Source organism: Apodemus sylvaticus, chromosome 6, assembly GCF_947179515.1.
Source record: "Apodemus sylvaticus chromosome 6, mApoSyl1.1, whole genome shotgun sequence".
Classification (NCBI taxonomy): Eukaryota; Metazoa; Chordata; class Mammalia; order Rodentia; family Muridae; genus Apodemus; species Apodemus sylvaticus.
In genome coordinates, this window is record NC_067477.1 from 109,345,575 (window position 1) to 109,366,553 (window position 20,979).

Sequence of the window (20,979 nt, forward strand, 5' to 3'; positions counted from 1 at the left end):
ATCTTCTTGGGAAATGATACTGGCTCTCCAGAAACCCTTCATACTGTTTCCCAAATAATGCATTTATAATGGCAGGTTATTGGCAGGAGCATCAGACAACGTGTACAAGAGAGTGAGAATCACGCAAACCAAGCATCCACATTTCCAGGCAGGAGTTTTGCGCAGTTTAACGATGTACTTGTCCATATTCCGTGACTTTCAACTTCTTCAAAATGTTGTCAAGTGGCTAGATGTTAAGGCCAAAGTGATTCCGTTTTACACATTAAAAAAAAAAAAAAAAAAAAAAAAAAAAAAAAAAAAAAAACAAAAAACATCAGCACACTCTGAAAGGCTTCAACACAAAAGAAAACGGTATCCCAGCAAGTGAACAAAACTACTTTCTCATCAAAAGCCTACTCTAAAATTCAAAAATTCATTGTGAAATTACACTCCTGCCAAGGTCTTTTCTTTTTCTTTCTTTCTTTCTTTCTTTCTTTCTTTCTTTCTTTCTTTCTTTCTTTCTTTTTTTCTTTTCTCTCATTGAAAATTTAATTGGAACATCTCTCAGTGGGGAGCAATGCTTATGAAGTCTTGATTAAAGGAATTACAGAACTGTCCCTTGGTTTGGCTCTCTGGAGACTTTAGTTTTGTAGGAAATAGACATTAGTAGGTGAAGGAAGAAAGGATTTCTTCCTTGCGTGGTGAGAAGGGCAGCACTACACAGGAAAGCAAAAGGCTCGCTAACCACAAATTCCATCCTAGGCATGAGAGAGGTCTGGAAGCAGATTCCATCATGCTGCCTGGGCTGGCCGTCAAGGTCTGAACACTCACTCCTAGGTCATACTGGCCCCAGCCTGAATTCCGTTCCTCTGAGATATGCCAGAGCAGAGTTGTTAACGTGAACTGTGCTGAGGCAAAGCCTTTTTCCAGAGTGAGTGCTGACTGAAACTTGCTGAGACAGTGTCATGTTACATTTTGAAACTGTTTCTTGATATTTTGGCTTGACAAATTGTATAACCATGTGTCATCTGAGGTACAACATCCCATAGATCTGCTGTTTTTGTTTTTTGTTTTAATTCTGGACATAGGAAGATTTTTGGCTGAGTTACTTTAAAATGGGCCGGAAAGATAGCTCAGTGGTTAAGAGCACTGGCTGCTCTTCCAGAGAAAGGATGCTAGTTCAATTCCCAGCACCCATATGGCACCTCACAACTTACTTTAACTCCAGTTCCAAGAGATCTGGTACCCTCACACAGACATACATCAGGCAAAACACCAATGCACGTGAAATAAAATTTAAATTAAAAGAAGAAAAATGTTTTAAGGAATCATAGCTTAATTGCTCTGTTATGCAAGAGCTCAGTTGCACACATAAATTGCTATTAAAAAGCACTAGGGAAAGAAAAATGTTGCTTTTACATTTAAATGTTGCATGAATAAAAATTGTCTATCGTGCCACTGAAAAAGAACTCTGGGTTCTTTTCAGATGCATTCCCTTGCTTAGCTTCCAGCAATGAATACGAGTCTTGCTAGTAGAACATCCCAAGATGTTCGGTTCAGTTGTAGTAGCTAGGGTGACTTCTAGAAGCCACGGCCATGGTATGATTATATTTATTACTGCCCAATTAGTGTGTCAATCAGAAATGGAAACTTACAAATACATTTTTAAGAGAAGATAGGGTCTGGACTGTAGCATAGTTGATAGAAAATGTGCTTAGCAGACATGAAGCCCTCGGGATAATCCCCAGTACCTCGTAAAACCGAGCATGGCTACAAACGCCTGTAATGCCAGCAATGGGGAGAGGGAGATGATAGGACCAGAAGTTCCAGGTCATCCTCATCTACTTAGCGAGTTTGAGGCTAGCTTTGACTTCATGAGACCCAGTCTCAAAAAAAAAAAAAAAAAAAAAGAAAAGAAAAAGAAAAGAAGAGGAGGAGGGGGAGGGGAGAGGGAAGAGAAAAGGGAGAGGAGGGACCGGGAGGGAAAGGGAAGGGAGTTGAGGAATAGGAGGAGGAAGAAAACCTTCCCAAAAGGATATGTTTGGTGTTCAGCTTCTGGAGATGGGAGCTGACTTTCTCCTGGAACGCCAGTGTGGCCCCACAGCCGCAGGCGTCTTCTATGGAAATGAGGCTTCGTGCTTCTTCAATGTCTGAAGACGAGAATACACAAGATAGTATAGCTACAAGGGATTACAGCAAAGTGGGGACTGTGGTGTAGAACTTCTGCCCAGCACAAGAGGCAAAACAAAGGAAAGTAACAAATCATTCTTTGTAAGAGCAGAGTTGCTAATGTGAGCTGTGCTGAGGTAAAGCCTTTTTCCAGAAGACAGTGAAAGTGAAATCTACAATTCACTTTAACATTGCCACCTTCGCAAATGCATTTTTTCAGGAGGTAAAAATCATATAAAGCAAATAGGAAATAATACTTATTATTGTTAATTTTACAAAAAACTTTATTGGGAAACACTGGGGACTTGTTTGTATTTGTCAGAACTAGGTGACGGTTATTCGAGAGTTCATTTTATTTCTCTCTGTGCTTTTGTTATTATCAGAAACCAACCATTACACAGAGTTTTTTAAAGGTGGCCGCTACAGGGCAGGGGTTCTCAAACTGTGGATCAAGACTACTTGAGGATCAGATAATTACATCACAATGCATAACAGTAGCAAAGTTACAGTTATGACATAGCAAGAAAATTATGGTTGGGAGCACCACAACATAAGGAACTATATTAAAGGGTCTCAGCATTAGGAAGGTTGACAGCCACTGGTAGGGAGAAGCCACAGAGAAGACAGTGAAAGTCCCTCCTATGCTACTGGTGATTTCCTACAAAGGATTGCTCTTCTATTAAGTGATTTGAATTAACGAGTGTAACTTTTATCCTACATATTTTGGAGCTAAAAATTCAGAGCTATATTGATAGCCAATGTAGATAATCCACTGTGTGTGTATGTGTATGTATGTATATGTATGTGTATGTATGTATATGTATGTGTATATCTGTGTATGCGAGTATATGTGTACATATGTGTGTGTCTGCATATGTGAGTATATGTATATGTGTGTATGTGTCTCTGTGTGTACGTGTGTTATGTGTCTGTATGTGAGTATATGTGTATGTATGTATGTATGTGTGTGTATTTGTGTATGTGTATATGTTTGTGTGTGTATGTATTTATCTGTGTATGCGTGTGTATGTTTGTGTGTGTATGCATGTGTGTGTGTGTACACATGCACACACCAGCCATTGGTTATCTTCTTCTATTGCTGTCACTTTATATTTCGAGACAGATGCTCTGACTGCCCCTGGAGCTCAGATTGGCCATGAAGCCCGCAGAATTCTATCTCAACCTCCCAGCCCAGGGATTACAGGCATGTTCTTCCACACACCCAACTCTTTAGTGGGTGCTGGGGATCTGAGCCCGCATCCTCACTTTATCTACAGCCATCTCCCCAGCCCCTGTTTAGTTTTTAAAGCAGAGTCTCAGATTGCCCAAGCTGGCCTTGAACTACTGATCCTGGCTAGACACTATCCACCAACCATCGGCCACATGCCAGCCATCTCTGTACACAGTATAAAATAGGTGACTAATCCTGTGCTCTTGCTTAATAAACACTAAGATCTGTGGAGCCATGTGCTCAATCAGATAGTCTTGTTAAAACACCCCTTATAAAATTATAGAGCAGGGGTATAACAAAAAAGAATGTTGTGAAAGAGAGAGAAAGAAAAAGAGAGAGTTTTAATAACTAAAACAATGTTTTAATAACATTAAAAGAGAATAAAATACTTCAGGATTTTTAAGTATATTATTTGTACACTGAAAATTATAAAACATTATTGAAGAAATTAAAAAAGACTTAAACACGTAGAAAAGCACCCACGATATTGAGTGCACTGAAGATTGTTAAAGTGGCAGTACTCCCTAAATTGATCTAAGGATCCCTGTCAAGTCACAGTGGCCATTTTGTGGGAAACTGACACCTCCCAGGGGGAGGGTGAAACATCAGTCACCGTCCTGTGAGTTCAGAGCTTTGGATAGGAAGGGTGAAAATATCTCGGAGAGAACTGTGGTACACAGTACACAGAACTGTACATTTGAAAACAAGAAAAAAAAAGTAGATCTGATGCTATGCATATCTTATCGTAATAGCAAAATAAACAGATTTAGAGACATTAATTAGAAAGAAAAAATGAAGAGAATCCAATCAAATTACAAAAAGCAAACCATGTAGCAGAGCAAGACAATAACTCAATATAAATTTTTAAAAAAAATGCAGCTTCCTCATAAACTGGAAAGAAAAATATCTACATAAAGGGCCAGTTGTCACCTGAACATGTCTTCTTGTCATCATTCAGGGTGTAGCCAGGGAAACAGTCACAGTGGTAGGACTCTGCTCCATCACTCACACAGATGTGCTGGCAGCCATGAGTGCCCAGAGCACACTTGTCTCGGACTGACCCAAAGCATGCAGGAAAGGAAAGATTTACCTGTTAGTTAAATAGAACACTAAACACAAACATCTGAAATACAAAGCTTTGCTGGACCCAGCCAGCACTGAGAATGGAACCTTCAGCAGTCACCCAGGGCCCTGGGTTCCAAGGAAAGGTGTGGCTCCCTTCCCCAAGACGCACACCCTTGGCTGGATCTGGTGCCTGGCCGGCTCTTGCCCTTGGAGCTCCTGCAGCTGTCTGAGGGGACTTCTCCTCTCTCCTGCCCATGATACCAGTGGGACTGAGTCTTGGCCATGCAGAGCTTACCCTAGGCCCTTCTGAAAGCGATCAATGCTATTTATAGTTCATCCCACAAATGATCGATCAGGGAGTCTGTGGTGGTTAACCTTGATAGCCACCTTGATGGAATCTAGACAATCACCTGGGTCCTGCGTGTCCGGGAAGGACATATAGGAAGAGCCAGTTTAAATGTGGGTGACACCATTGCAGGCACTGGGCTCCAGCACCGAATTCAAAAGGATGCTCACTGGTCACCAGCACTCACGTCTCTGCTTGCTGACTGCTGTATCCAGTGAGACCTCAGGCTCCCACTGCTCTGGCTCCCCTGTAGCCCTCAAACTGTGACCAGAATAAGCTCTTCCTTCCTTCCTTCCTTCCTTCCTTCCTTCCTTCCCTCCCTCCCTCCTTCCTTCCTTCCTTCCTTCCTTCCTTCCTTCCTTCCTTTAAGTTGCATTATCAAGGCATTTTTGTCACATCAAATATCACTGTATGTGGAACTGCACTGTATGTGACTACACACACACAAACCACTGATAATTTGTAGTGGAACAGAAACACTAATGACACATTCATGTCTTCTCTCTTCAGTCTCTCTCTCTCTCTCTCTCTCTCTCTCTCTCTCTCTCTCTCTCTCTCTCTCTCTTTCTCTCTCTCTCTTTCTCTCTGTCTCTGAGCAAGAAAAATAATAATAAGATTGATGATGATATATTCTTGATTAAATAGTGAAGTACTTTTGTCACATAAATAGCATTCAGAGATTAAGATAATTTGCCCAAAGAAAGCAACCAGAAGAGAGCACCCCACCAGTCCTATGTCAGAATGGCCTAGGTCAAGTGAAAAAAAAAAAAAAAAAAGACTTAGTGAATTCAGAAAGACTCCTGGAAGACCCAGATCCGTTCCCTGCTGTTACAAGAGCCTATTCATAGTCTTCCATTGATCACTGTCCTCCTGCCTCAGTCTCTGTAGTGGCTGGGATTAGAATGATTTCATTTCTTAAAGAGAAGAGCCAGGCCTGTGGCACATGCTACAGCCCCAGCACTTGGGGCTTACAGTTACTGCATGTTACAGTTAGTTGAGGCTAACTGGAGTTCCTGGCCAGCCTGGGCAGCAGGAGTCTCTGTCTCAAAAAAAAAAAAAAAATCCAATAATGTGCCATTTCCCTTCATTTATCTTGACAAGATCCCACCATGTCTACCTTCCCAAGGAAGAAGAGAAGCCAGAGAGACCTCTGAAGAGCGCCCGATATGCCAAACTAAGCAGCACCTGGAGAGCTAAGAACGCCTGTCCAAGGGGAGAGCGTCTCTGTGTATAAATGCTGCCCTGTTCTAGCAGTGCGTTTAAATCAAATTAATGAGGATTAATGGTGCTGGCAGGGGCTCATTAGCCAAGTCACAAGGCTCTGAGTCACTAAAGACTGATCAGCTAGCAACGGTCAAGAATGTGCCGCTGCTCACACCCTGGAAGGTCTGTGCCGGTCTAAGCAAGGCCTTCACAAAGTCTCCTTTGCTGAAGGAACCCAGCTTGAAGACCAACACTCCAGAAAAGTCCCAGGCCAAGTTTTAACTGGAGACAGATCAGTTCAACCTATCACACCAAACAGTTACTATACAGCTGACTTCCTCTACATGCCTACAAAGTCCCCAGTATACACAGCTATAAAATCTTCCCTGGGTAGGGATCCCCACCGATCACCAGCTTTTCTCATATTCCCTGTTCCTTACCTAGTCCCCAGAAATTTTCTGAAGTGATCAATATACAAAAGGCAGAGAGCGCAACAAAGCCCCTGGGCAAGGAGTGCCTTAAACGTGCAAGTTGGCCAAGGCCTGAGCCTGATTCGTTAAGTCTCCCCACCCCACCCCCACACCAACGACCTCTCCTCTGGTGACTTATGGTTGCTTTCACCACCATGGAAAGAGTCAGGTAGGAAGGGACTTGTTGAATGGGCTTTACCTGAACATGTTTTCTTATCTGCATTCAGAGTGTAGCCTTCAAAGCATTCACAGTGATGGGACCCGGCTCCGTCGCTCACACAGATGTGCTGGCAGCCATGGGCACCCGAGGCACACTTGTCCTGAGCTGCCAGGCGAAGGTCCAAGAGTGAGAATTTAAACTTAGAAGTCAAAGAGTCTTTTATTACCCATAGATAGACACATGCTTAAGCACAGAAATAGATGAGGGGGAGCTGGCTGGAGGCTAGGCAAAGCTGTCAGCATTATTAGCAGACTTAATAAAATCCTTCACACACGGTAATTACTCTCTGCCGTTACACTCAGTTCTTCTTTCCACATCATCACTGCTGAGATTTTTATAACCTAGGCATCTCATAAATACTTAATGCATTCCTTTTAGGTTTATTGCATTCACTCCAACCCAGAAATAAACCAGCTAATTATGCATCTAATTACACTAGATTCAGGGAAAGGGGGAATTAGACTTTGGAGAATTTCTATTTTAACACTTCTTTCATTTCATAAATAAGGTACAAGAGTCCCAAGGAGACCAACTAATTTAGGGAGAACCTGAGACCCAGCTCTTTCTTCAATGTACCTGCCTGTGAGAGACAGATGAGCAGGGGAAGGAGCTAGGTAGGTAGATAAATGGATATATAGACAGACAGACAGACGCACATACATACATACATATATACATACATAATACATGCATGCATGCATACATACATATATACATACATGCATGCATACATACATACATACATACAGATATACATACATACAGATATACTGTAGATATACATATTTGGGATGGTTTTGAGACAAGATCTTACTATGTGGCCAAGGCTGGCATGAAATCTTCAGCCTTCAATGCTGGAAGTGAAGGCATGTATCACCACAACCAGAAATAAGGGAAAAGACTTGTATTGACATATTTTATACAATTTTGGTGAGGGATTGAGACAGTCTGATCTATAGCCCAAGAAGACCTAGAATTTATAGTGACCCTCCTGCCTCTGCCCCCATGAGCCTGTACCCAGCTTTAATCTTTTTTTTTCAAGTTTAAACTTTCATTTTAAGGTAAGTTCAGACTTCTGAAAAATTTACTTCATCTAAATCCCAAATACCAACACTTTAGATGTCTAATATGATAACAAAAACATACAGCATGATGTTTTTTATCTACACTCAATACTCAGCTGTTTCCAATTATTCTTCTAATGTCCATTTTCTGATCCAGGATCCAACCCAAGATCCCACAAGACATGAAGTTATCATGTTTTGAGATGTTTCAATAGTCTACATTTGTTTTACAGCTTTGAAAATATTGTGAACTAATACTCTCTTCCTCTTGGTTCTAAATTCTTAGCAAGAATAGACCAGGTGTGCTGCCGCTTCACGTGATACTGTCAGTGAGGTCACCTCTAGTGATGTAAACACTCATCTCTCGTTACATGACTAAGGTGTCCACCAGCTTCCTCACTACAGAGTCTCTCTCTCTCTGTCTCTGTGTGGGTGTGTGTGTGTGTGTGTGTTCTTTGTTGGCTTGGATTTCTGAGTCCAAGTTTCCTGTTGCCCAGGCTGGCCTCAGCTCCCGATCTGGCTGGGCTACCTTTGAGTTTGTGATGCTCCTACCTCCATATGCCGTCAATGCGCGCCTTTGTAAGCAGTATTTTGTAGGGTGTTATTTGATACTAACTTACTATACTGTCTAGCATTTCTGTTTTCTCGTACAGAACTTAGTTACAGGAATTCCAGCTAGGCAGAGGTGTTGCATGCCTTAGTTCCATCACTTGGGAGGCAGAAGCAGGTGGATCTCTGAGTCCGTGGCTACCCCGGTCTATAGAGAGAGTTCCAGGACAAGCAGGGCTACACACAAAACAAAACAAGCAAAAACAAGAAAACAAACAAACAAAAAGAAACAGGAAATTCCAGGGTGGCAAGAGTGGAAAACTGGCCCAAGTTCCCAGTTGTAGCGGGTAGGTGGGCAGTTGAATGAGTACACAGACACTCACCTGCACAGGTTCTCCTGTCTGCATTCAAGGTGTAACCCCCATAGCACTCACAGTGGTAAGAGCCATTTCTGTCGTTGACACAGATCTGTTCACATCCATGAGTGCGAAGGGCACACTTATCAATGGCTGTCAAAAGATGAGCACAGCAAATGTGAACACGTGGAAAGGGGGAGATAAACAAATTCATACCAGTTACATTATTACACACACACACACACAGCCAATGGAGATAGTGGACACAGGGAAGGGCACTGATGGAATTTAGATCCCACGTTCTGGTCTTGTTCTTTCACAACACCAACTAAGAAGGAACCAAAATGAAGCCATTTTGAATAGAACTTCCATCTTGAATAGGAGTCAAATAAAGCTTTAGTTCCCAAGACTTTCATGGATAACTGACATCCTGGTTGGCAAGTTGAGAATGCTAGGCCAGTTGCCCCGCCACAGTTGAATAACCCAACCAATGGGAACAGGATAAGTGTACCACAAAGACATGTTCCTAAGGAAGTCCTCTATCCCTACATCCTGATTGGTGGGATAACTTGGCATAGATATTCGTAAAATTCAGGCTTAAAAATTCTGTAACATTTTGACTCTGGATTGCAGTTCAACTCCCAAGTCTGTTCTGCAGCCCTGATCCATCAGGAGAAGGCTGAGTACAATAACTTTTGTCATCTGATTAAATACTTCTAAGATGACCGTCCAAGGATACAGTCAGCCCCTGAGTCTGTGCTGTTGCCACAGACTAGTCAGTTTTTTCTGCCTAATGCAAATAAAGATCTTGCTTTGCTGGACTCTTGCAAGTGCTTGGGTTGCTTTGGATTTTCAGATCTTAACACTGATACATATGTCTCTCCCCTTCTTTGCATCTCAGTTTTCTTATCCATAAAATTATCACTTTGACCTAAATGATTGGTCTTCTTCCTCACAAAAACCTTCCTAGAATTGAAGAGAAAAAATCTAAAGGAAAAAAGTCTAATCTCTATTCTTTATTGACTCCGTGTGGTGTTTGAATACCAGTGAGCAGAGCCTTCAGTATTTGCCTCTACATGTCTATGAGTATTGTTTTTGGTTTTTTGTTGTTGTTGTTTTTTCGAGACAGAGTTTCACTGTATAGCCCTGGCTGTCCTGGAACTCACTCTGTAGACCAGGCTGGCCTCGAACTCAGAAACCCGCCTGCCTCTGCCTCCCAAGTGCTGGAATTAAAGGAGTGTACCACCACTACCCGGCATGTCTATGAGTGTATATGGTCATAAAAATAAATTAGGATGCTCATATCTAATGAATTAAAACCAAGGAAAACATCAAATATTCAAAAGCATCGAGAGTTTTGAATCCTGGAGCTGGAGAGTTTGCTCACTGGTTAAGAACACTGGCTGTGTTTCTGAAGGACCCAAGTTGATTCCCAGCATCTACATGGCAGCTCACAACTGTCCCTAACTCCAGTACCAGTGAATCCAGGGCCCTCTTCTGGTTTCTGCATGCACTGCAGAAACATGGTGTGTGTGTGTGTGTGTGTGTGTGTGTGTGTGTGTATCACTTATTTATAAATTTGTAAGCCAGGCAGTGGTGGCGCATGCCTTTAATCCCAGCACTTGGGAGGCAGAGGCAGGAGGATTTCTGAGTTTGAGGCCAGACTGGTCTACAGAGTGAGTTCCAGGACAGCCAGAGCTACACAGCGAAATCCCTGTCTTGGAAAAAAATTGTAAACTAACATGTATTTTTAAAATAAAGAGCTTTGTAGACCTTCTTCTTGCCTCCCCTTTTATTAATGTTTTTCTTTAAGAACAATAACAAAGGGGGCTGGAGAGATGGCTCAGTGGTTAAGAGCACTGACTGCTCTTCCAGAGGATGCTGGTTCAATTCCCAGCAACCACATGGTGGCTCAAACCATCTGTAATGAGATCTGATGCCCTCTTCTGGTGTGTCTGAAGACAGATACAGTGTACTCACACACATAAATTAAATAAATAAATCTTTTTAAAAAGAATAGTAACAAAGCACAGTAGTAAGGCCCTCAAGTCGACATAGCCCAGAGGTTCTTGCACATCCATGTTTGCAGCTACACTATTCCCAGAAGCCAGGAAGTGGAAACAGCCTACGTGTCCATCAGCAAATGAATGGATACAGAAAACGTGGTACAGACACACCACAGGAGCTTGTGGAGATATGAAGAAAACTGAAACCATGATTTTTTTTTTCAGGAAAATGGATACAAATGGAAATTACTATTTTAATCAAGAGGGAAAAAAAGCAGACTCAGAAAGACTCTGCATGCTTTGTCTCACACGAGGAACCTAGATTTAAAATTGGATGTGTGTGTTTGTATATGTGTGTTTGTATATGTGTGTTTGTGTATGTGTGTTTGTATATGTGTGTTTGTACATCACAGAACCAGAAAGGAGTTCACAAGAGAAAAGGAAAAGATCTCAAGGGGGTGAGAACTAGAGGATAAAACAGTCGCAGGGACGCAGATGGGCGTTAAAGGGGAGGAAGGAGGGGGACCAACGGAGAGCGGAGAGGACCCTGAGGAAGGCAGCAGGGAGGGAAGATGCCGAGAACAAAGACACTGGCATGGCATATGAAGATGCCGTGATAACTCGATTTAATACTAACCTGATTAAATTGTAGAAAATGAAGAGGCCAAACAACTCTGTATTTATGGGGACATACTGCTTTTTCAGGGGATCTGAGTTCAGTTCTTAGCATTTACAGTGTCTTAATACCACCTCTAACTCCAGCTCAAGGACAATCTCTGACACCTCCAAGCTCCTCAGACACCTGCATTCACGTGCACATATCCACACAGACATGTGCATGAATTTAAATTTATTTTTTATTGTAGTGGTTTTTCTTTTTTAAGATTATATATATATATATGAGAGTACACTGTAGCTGTCTTCAGACACACCAGAAGAGGGCATCAGATCCTATTACAAATGGCTATGAGCCACCATGTGGTTGCCCTGGAACCCACTCTGTAGACCAGAGTAGCCTCATACTCAGAGATCTCTCTGCCTCTCTGCCTCTCTGTCTCTGCCTCTGTCAAATAACTCCCACTCAACCACAGTTCCCTAAGGAAGCCTTACCTGAACACGTTTTCCCATCAGCGTTCAAGGTGTACCCTTGGCTGCACTCACAGTGGTGCCTGCCATCACCATCGCTGACACACACGTGCTGACACTGGTGTGTGCCAAGCATGCACTGGTCCAGAGCTAGGCAAAGAAATGCACAGTGATGACACTGATACCCAAGAACCAGTTTAGACAACTCCTCTAGTTCCAAGACACTACCCTCCAGATTTCTTTCTGACTCCGTCTTGACTTTACTATTTGAAAAAAAAAGCCTCTGGTTTATTAATTTGAGATGCTGCAAATTTAGAGTTATAGATCTTGCTATACCATCTTTCAAAGATGAAAGTTAATTCTGAGTTTGGATCTGCTAGAATCAAACATTTCCACCGGTCAGGCAATGTTATGTTGTATTTGGTTGAATTGTGTACCCAAAAAATAAAAACCATATTCTTGCCTCTCAACCCTAAGAGTCAAGGAGAATAATAATGCACTGTCAAGAGTTCTGTGAGCTAGCGGGCCCGCTGTAACTGAAACCGGGTTTGCAGCAGTTCCACATTTCGTGCCTAAAGGGAACTGGAACACAAGCATGCCTAGCCTCCTGGACCTGACTCACCCCTGGGCAAATCACGTAAGGTGCTCGGTCCATCCAGCTAACGACCTCCTTGTGCATGCCCAGCGTGGGTCTAAAGCCCAGGTATCTACTTGGGCTCTTAGTAACTTCAAAGATGATAGATTCAAATCATAAATGCAAAGAGATCAAAAAGAAAAGCCTGAGATCATGTCAGCTAGATCACATCTCCATCCTCTTGCCCCTGGAGACACTTACATTTCATTGGAATGCCCCTCCCACACCCAGTAATGTGTTTTGAAAGACAAATCAATGAATTTAGTCATTTCTACAAAACCAAGGCTTGTCAGAGGAGGCTAGCACTCCCATGGCAGGTAACCCAGCCTCCAGTGCCTTTGGCAATAGGACAAGGCTAATATTTTCCCAAGGAGGGCCGTTTTGTGGAGTGATCTTTCCAGCCGTTGACTACAACAAGCTGCCCCTCAGTCGGTTTTTTCCAGAGAGGACATTCCTCCCCACCCCCAGAACAAGTAGGTCTTTTGTAAGAGAGGGAAAAGATTGCCACTCACCACTATAACTTTATGGCCTTTGAGCCCACCCCCAGTTGCTAACTTTAAGACCTAACTTAGCCACAGACCAGAGTCCTGTCGAACAGTTCTCACCCACAGCTTGAGGGGGTTTTCTGGGAAAAAGAAAGAAAGCCACTTTCTTTCTAGAGCCTAGCGAATGCCAAGTAGATGCCATCATAGCCAATGGTGGTTTTGTGAAGGCCTAGTGTCCTGAGACACGGAAGACAGGGGGATCCCAGCCAGGTCTGGCAGAGACAAGGCCAAGGCTTCATCTCCCATTTCCCGACCAATTGATGATTCTGGACTCCACATGAGTTTAGATAGAAAGTCTCACTGATATTTACAACTGTAGCTCCTGGCTCCCTTGCATGCCTCTTCACCAACTCCATAGGTATCAGAAGGCTGTGAGGAGCTACTTTTAACTTTGTATGTGGTGGTCAATATGAATAGGCACAGGATGCACATGGCAGAAACTGTCTTAGGAAGTCACCTAAGCTGGAAAGGGACTGCACTCAACCATTCTACAGAAGCTTTCACATGATCATCACATTTTTTAAAATGTGAATTCCACAAACCATAATTCTATTTTTTTTTAATTTTTTAAAGCTTTCTTTTCAATTTTTCTTTTTTATGGCAGGGTCTCAATATTGCCAAGGCTGGCCCCAAATTCAAGATGCAGCTGAAGCTGGCTTTGAACTCCATCTCTGGAGTATTACTACCACACCCAGATTACATCCTGATGGGAGTGAGTGGGGGGGGGGGATTTCCAGCACTGAATAGATTCGTACTGTTGCGTCTGATTAATTCATGAAAAAAAAAACTCTAATAAAATTAGCATGTTCCTATTCAAATGCCATCCAAAAGAAAGAATAGAAGATTTACAGGATGATTTGTTTTTTATTTGTTTCTTGTGTCTCTTAAGTGAATCAGAAACCCCAGCTCTTCTGGTCTCTAATCCAATTATTCCACAAAAGGATAAGCAGAGAAGGAGTCGAATCTGAAAACAAGTGTTATTAATTAAGTGCACATGGCCAGAGACATTGGGATAGAGCCCACTGACTTGCAGGGCAATGCCACAGTGGGCTGCTGTTAAATCTGAAGATGTAAAAGCTAAAGGAAACATTTGGAGGAGAGGGGAGGAATGTTAATGGTGAAGAAGGGGGAGACAGGAGAGTTTGACTTTGTCTTGAGTTTGGGTGTTTGGGGTTTGGATTTTATTTCTGACCCCATCAGGGAGCGGCAGGATTGTTTATTCTGGTTATTTCCAGAACTTAACATGTCTAACGCAAACATGAAGGTTTTATGAGCAAACCAAGTTACATATAGTACAGCCTTGTACTTCTAGACCAACACCATGTGTTTAGGTTGGGTTTAAAAAAAATTGCATGTGTATAATTCTTCCAGAAAATTTCTACTCCCGCCCCCCAAAAATGAATAAACTTCTTTTTTCAGGGGGCTGGAACATTGGCTCAGCACTTAAGAGCACATACTTCTCTTGCAGAAGACCCAACTTTGGTTCCCAGTACCATCCTGGGTGGTTCACAACCACATACAACTCCAGCTCCAGGGGATTTGAGGCCACTGACCTCATCCGGTACCCATACTCGTATGCACGTAATTAAAGATAAATCTTTTAAAAAAACAATTTCCAGCCATGCAAAATATGAGCTATAATATCCTTGCTAGTTGGAAGCTAAGACTTGGCAGCTTACCACAAAAGGTTTCCTGGAATCTAGCAGAGAGTTTCTCGATGACCCCATAGGTCTCCACGTAGAAGACGTGCTCTTCCAGGGGCCTGCTAGCCATCATCTTGAGGGACTCCATATCTGCCCGGTCCACACCCACAGCATAGAGCTCAATGCCAGATGCACGAGCTCGGGCAGCCACCTCATTCACCTGGTCCTGGGGCCTCCCATCTGTGACAATAATAGCCACCTTGGGGATGTTAGACATGGGCCCCCGAGCTCCGGCCTCCACAGTGAAGGCTTCCTCCATCGCTGTCTGGATAGCTAGCCCTGACATGGTGCCTGTTGACAAGGGGGTAATCCGTGCCACAGCCTGTTTCAGGGCCCGCTTGTCTGAATAGGTGTTGAGCTGGAACTCTATCTTCACAGTGCTGGCATAGTTCACCACAGCCACCCTTGTGTCTGCGGCCCCGATGTCCAGAGTGTCGATGATGCGGGAGACAAAGGTCTTCACCTTGGTGAATTCCAGAGGTCGGACGCTACGAGAACTATCAATGATAAACACCAAGTCCAAAGGCCTGCTCTTGCAAACACCTGCGAATAAGGGTATAGAAAACATAAGAGGCTAAGCCTCGGTCAGATCACGATCAGAAATGTCCTCACTCCCAAAGAACTCTGGGATTCTGGGAAGCCAGACCCAGGAGCATCTCCTGCTCCCAGCAGTGCCTTCCTGGAGACCATCCTACCTTCCTGGAGACCAGCTTGTTCCTTCCTGGAGACTATCCTCCCTCTGCCATTAAAAGGAAGGCCTTGAGCCTTCCCAACATTTTGTGAGGACTTATCCCACCATTTACAGTCCTGCTCCCCGGGAGTCCTTGGAAGTGCTGGTACTGAAAGCCTCCCAGGCCTTCCTTGGCACTTGGCTGAGTCAGTGGGACAAGGACTTCACTTAACTCACATGCACTGCATGTCAGTCTTTGGGAGCAGAGCTTGTTTTAAGGAGCGGAAACCATGACCTGGCACCTCTCCTACTTTCCTGGAACTCTCCTGGCCACTTCTCTGTGCTTTTTTCCCCTTGTCAATTGCCTACAGCTTTGCCACAATGACAAAAAAGAGGAATCGACGACTTCAAAGCTCTTCCTTACATTCTTTCTATACAAAGGCATCTTATGTCTTCAGTAAGTCAACTCATGCTCCTAGCCATGTATTCTCTTTCTCTGTGTTTTTACTGCTTCCTCCAACCTGCTTTGTACAGACTTCTCTCAGCCAGCCAAACCGAGGCTACTATCAGCACTAGATGGGGAGACTCCAGCTATCACATCTCTTTTTCAGGCCATTCTGTGCTTTCAACCAACACTCACAGGAATGCAAGTACATATGCGCACGCGCGTGCGCACACACACACACACACACACACACACACACACACACACACATGCATGCACAGCACAGCCCTAGGTGAAAATAGGGCCCTTGGGAGGTGTCTGCCAGGGCCCCTTCTTTCCTAATGGAGAATGGATCGATGCTCTTCGCTCAGTCGGTAGGGAGATCCAAAACAAATTCTTAGCTGTGAATGGTAGCCCCAGCTGTATTCAGAGTGCTTAGGAGGCAAAGAGGAAGGAAAACAAGTTTAAGATATTGAGTGAAGTCCTCTCAGCAAAACAAGTGATCTCCGTTTTTTAAAAACCAAGTATTTAGACTAAGTCATTTCTGAGAGGAAAGTCTTTGTCTGGGACAGGGACTTTTTCCCTCTGCCATTGCTTGATGTTATTTGTTGTTGTTGTTGTTGTTTCATTCTGAGGGCTGGAATCAAGCCCAGAACCTTGTGTACCCTAGGCAAGTAGGGTACACTACTACCCTCTACCACTGAGCTACATCCCTGGCCCTTCAGTTATATATTTTTTTTATACATCAGTCAATCTATGTACTTAATTATTTCTTTGAGATGGGGCCTCCTGTAGTACAGGTTAGCTCCTAACTCAACTATGTACCAAGAATGAGTTCACTGTCCTACCTCCACTTCCCAAGGTTAAAGGCACATGCCCCCACTCACAGCCTTCATATTTTGTTTTCAAAACGCAGAATTTTAACTTCTTGGTTTTACCTTATCAGCTGGATATACTGCCTTAATAAAATAGCACCTCACTTTGGAAGGCACTGTAGGAACCCCAGCACGCTAACACAGGGTCCTGTGAACTAGGCAGTTATCCCCACTTGTAGAGGTTTGAGTGGAGCAAACCCTGAAAAGCAGCCCTGTAAGCCTGGCCTCCCTGACTCCTGTCTCCCTGCCCCAAGGCCTTTCCAGTACCCGGCAGCTGCTCTTACTGAGGCAAAGTTTTCCACCACAAGAAAATCAACATCATCTTATGTGCCCAGCCAATGTTCAAATGTTGACTCTGAGCCACCACCCAAAAGATGCTGTATGTGTCATATATTTGGTTAAGTCAAGAGGAATTACAAATCACTTTTTAAAACAGTTCCACAATTTCCTTTAAGATTTCCAGGGATCAAGGCACAAAGGAAAAGGACTCGTGTAGAAAATCTTACCTGGACATGGGTCTATACATTCTTGCATGGTTGGAGTGGAGGGAAAAGAATCATGGTGTAAGCACTGTAACTCAAGGCTTGCACTAACCCCCAAGTGATGGCCCTACAAACCCATGTCCTTGTAACTAAACATGCCTGATTCTATTCTTCTCTGTGTGGTTTTTCCCAATAAATCTGTTGGGGGAGGAAGCTCTGAGATGCAATAGGCAGAATAACTCCTGTCTTTATTCCAGGGACTTACACTTATTATCTTTGGGGATCAACAGAGTATAGCTTTTAGTGTGGGGCCAAGTCGGAATAAACAGAATACCAGGTCTGTAAACCTAGCAAAAGACCACAGCTGTGATCGGAGGGCTTTTGATGAAAAGTTGGCCTAGATTTTCTCAGATGGATGCAAGAGAATTACTGAGGCCCCTAGAAGTGGAAGAGGTTAGCCACAGAGCGGCCTGGGTGAGCAGATGTAAGAGGGAAGACAAGATGGAGGTGAGGACTACAGTAGCCTCTGAGAAGCTTGAAAGGCCAGCAAGTACTACTCTCTGGTGCCTCCTTCACAAAAGGGCAGGGATACAAAACCTGCCAACACCTTGAAATCAGCCCAGGAAGAACAGCATCAGCCTCCGACCTGCAGAACTGTAAGATAATACTCCGCATTGCCCTAAACCACTAAATCCCATCTTTATTTGTTTTGCAAGCAATAGAAAAGGAATACAGGAATCTCGGCCAGGGCGGCAATGATTGATCCCAGGACCTGCACGCTCTTGGTACAGCCCCACTCCCTTTGCAAAGGTACTCACTTGTTCTTTAATCTCAGTCCCAAGATCAGCAGTTTGATTCTCAAGAAAAAAAGAGTTGTGGGTACAACTCTGGTGGTTGACTTCACTTGCATGGGTCCCACTTGTCCCCATCTAGGTGCCAATGCCCTTGCCCTTTTCAGTCGGATTCCAAATCAGTTATGATGGAGAGTTTCCTGAGCTGATTCTCCACATATCCAGCAAATCACAGGAGAGGACAAGACCATGCAAATCATCCAGACAGCATCGCTGGCCAGAGGAGCCTAGGCACCTAAACCACGGTTTGCTATAGCCTCGTTCAAGCCAAGACCACACAGACCAGGTAAGGAAGAGGCAACCTTCTGTACGTGGTGCAGAAAGTTTGACAAGCTGTAGGGTGGATGGAGCCCTTGCTTGGCTTTCGGGTCTCTGAGTTTCACTCAGGGGATCTGATACTGATTTTCTGGGTTTTTTTTTTTTTCACTATGTTAAGCCTTGGGGCCCCTGTATGTCTTGTGAGGGGTCACAACAGGTGTTTATCAGCTTCTCTGGGCTCTGCAGATTGGTTCTGCTCAGAGCAAAGTTGTGGCTGGGGGAGTGGGGGACAAGGAATGGAGTTGTGGGAATGGAGTTGTCCCTCAAAGACCAGACCTGCCTAGTTATTTGGGGATCAACAGAGTATAGCTTTTAGTGTGGGGCCAAGTCGGAATAAACAGAATACCAGGTCTGTAAAGCACTGATGCGGTTATAAAACAAGAGCCTCCTAGACCCTAAAGGGCAACTTGGTTTGCCTTTCTAGTCTCACTTCATACACTACTGCTAACATCCCTTCTTCCAGATCCTGGGTCTCCTCTAGACCCTTTCTTCTTAGGAAAAAAGTCACACACAGTGAATGCAAAATAGACGATTTCCAGGTAACTACAGAGTATCAGGAAAAGTTTGCTCTCCCTAACCAAGAGATCAAGGCCAGATAGAGCTAGGAGTCCCCATTCCCTCCCTGGCGCTCCCACAGGTACAAGATGCCCCCTTTCCAAATCACAAGGAAATTCAGGATGTCAGATGCTATCATGGTCATGCACTCTAGCCCTACCTGCTCCCGTGCGTGGTCGGACCCTCAGTTTCTGAGCAGGATTGCTGGGGAAAAGGATGCTTCCTCCAGCACCCTGCCTGCCTGGGATAAAGGCACTTTCAGTAGATGTTGCATGCTGCGTTCCTGGGTCCCCGGCCCCTCGTCCCTCCTCCAGCCATGTCTGTGGCACCCACCCCACTGTACCTGCGCCGCGGACCCCGGAATACGGCGCGCGGGTGGAAGTAGCCAGAGCTGACAGATGCCCGGGGCTGCCCCCGGGGACTCGTGTCCCCAGTCGGCGGACGCTCGCGCGGGCCAAACGTCCAGGAGCAGCTGGGGGCGGCAGGACCAACAGCGGCCAGAGCAGCAGCAGAAGTCCCGGGAGGTGGCGTAAGGGGGCAGAGAGTAACATGATGGGCTTGACGACCTGCCGGGGTCTGTGAGCCGCGAAGTAACCGGGATACCGCAGGGTCAGACGCGAGCGCAGGACCGCACATTGGCGACCAATTTAAAGGTCCCGCTTCTGAGGCTCCGCCCCGCCCCGCCCACTGGAAGGCCCTGCCACCGGAGCCTGGGAGCCGCCAAAGGCCAACAAGAAACCCTGTCTGTGCATTCCAGTGGCAGGAGCGGAATGTCTGGGACTAGGCGGCCAGCGACACCGTGGTCACTACCCTCCTAGTCCGGTGGGCTCGGCTGGGTGCCTCTTGGCCGATTGCCTCCTTGTAAAACCAGACTAGGGTAGGGGGATTCCTGCTGTACCCTCTCGTGCCCGCCAGATCTGTTGACAAACCTCGAGTTCTGTACCCACTCAGCTGCAGGTTAGCTGAGAACAGGAGCCTCACAGCCTCACACAACACACCTTTTTTTTTTTTTTTTTTTTTTTTAGGATAGGCCTCACAGATTCTAGCATCATGAATAGGATGCTTTCAGCCCAGTTTTAAATATTCATACACATTTAAACTTATAGTACTAGAAATAGTAAATCAAACAAACACTTGCCCAGGAGCCTCCGGTTTGCTGGAAGAACACCCACTTCCTCTCTGGAAAAGTGACCAACACAGGGCTGGAAACTGCTCGGGGGACCCTCAACTCACTGTGAGAGAGAAGATGCTCAGATAGTGTGCTGTTAGGGGGAACTGATGGCTTAGAAACGTAGCCTGGGCGAGCAGGAAGGCTTCAACCAGCAGGGGAGAGCTAAACTGGATCTTCAACCACGGCGATGCGCATGAATGAGTCTCCACAGAGCCAATCCAGTCTTTCTGCCTCGACTGTTGCCTTTCTACCATCCACCCACGTGGTAACCTGACCATCGCATCTCCTAGATTATACAACAGCTAAGAGGCAGATGTAACCTGGTGTCCTCTGGGAGAGTGGATTTACAGAAGATGGTGTCTGCATGTCTTAGTTAGGGTTACTATTGCTGCGATGAAACACCATGACCCAAGTAGTGTTGGGAGGAAAGAGCTTGTTTGGCTTGCGTTTTCACGTTGCTGTTCAACATTAAAGAAAGTCAGGACAGAAACTCAAGGCAGGAACCTGAAGACAGACGTGCGCTGACGCAGAAGCCACGGAGGAGTGCTGCTTGGTGGCTTTCTTATAGGACCTGGGACCGCCAGCTCAGGAGTGGGCCCACGCACTGTGGGTTGGTCCCTCTCATATCACTCACTAATTAAGAGAATGTCCCACGGGCTTGCCTACGCTCAGTCTTACAGAGGCACTTTCTCAATCGACACTCTCGGCCTCTCATGACTCCAGCTTTCCCCAAGTTGACAAAACAAGCCAGCACACTGCATAAATGAATACTAGTGAGCCTTCAAAATAAAATTCTAATGCAGGTTACAACATGGGTGAGCCTTGAGGACTCATTGCAAGGTGAAATAAGCCAGCCCAAAGGAGACGTGTTTGGAAGGATACCGTTTGTAAAGGGTATCTAAAGTAGTTTGTGCTGAAACAGTAGAAGGGCGGGTCCCCGGGAAACAGGGAAGGCAGGCAGTTGGAATTGTTTGGTGGGTTTAAGT

General features: G+C 44.7%; 1 protein-coding gene across 1 annotated transcript; it reads right to left on the reverse strand.

The window, feature by feature from the left end:
• Nucleotides 1–13: 13 nt before the first annotated feature.
• Nucleotides 14–19,411, reverse strand: Matn3 (matrilin 3). The gene is made up of 8 exons (XM_052184764.1): nt 19,166–19,411; nt 14,603–15,169; nt 11,769–11,894; nt 8,680–8,805; nt 6,663–6,788; nt 4,310–4,435; nt 2,019–2,129; nt 14–222 (listed from the first exon to the last, which is right to left on the reverse strand). The coding sequence occupies exons 1-8, from the start codon at nt 19,371–19,373 to the stop codon at nt 167–169; spliced, it is 1,446 nt and encodes a 481-aa protein (XP_052040724.1). The 5' UTR covers nt 19,374–19,411; the 3' UTR covers nt 14–166.
• Between the last annotated feature and the right edge of the window lie 1,568 nt (nt 19,412–20,979).

What these genes read in the sequence shown, in the direction of transcription:
- Matn3 (XM_052184764.1), bottom strand. Translation starts at nt 19,373, where the DNA reads ATGTTACTCTCTGCCCCCTTACGCCACCTCCCGGGACTTCTGCTGCTG. An exon ending in TGATGGGAAAACGTGTTCAG is followed by an intron (nt 8,806 to 11,768) that starts GTAAGGCTTCCT and finishes ATCTTTTGACAG; the next exon opens with CCATTGATAAGTGTGCCCTT. An exon ending in AGACAGGAGAACCTGTGCAG is followed by an intron (nt 6,789 to 8,679) that starts GTGAGTGTCTGT and finishes TTCGCCTGGCAG; the next exon opens with CTCAGGACAAGTGTGCCTCG.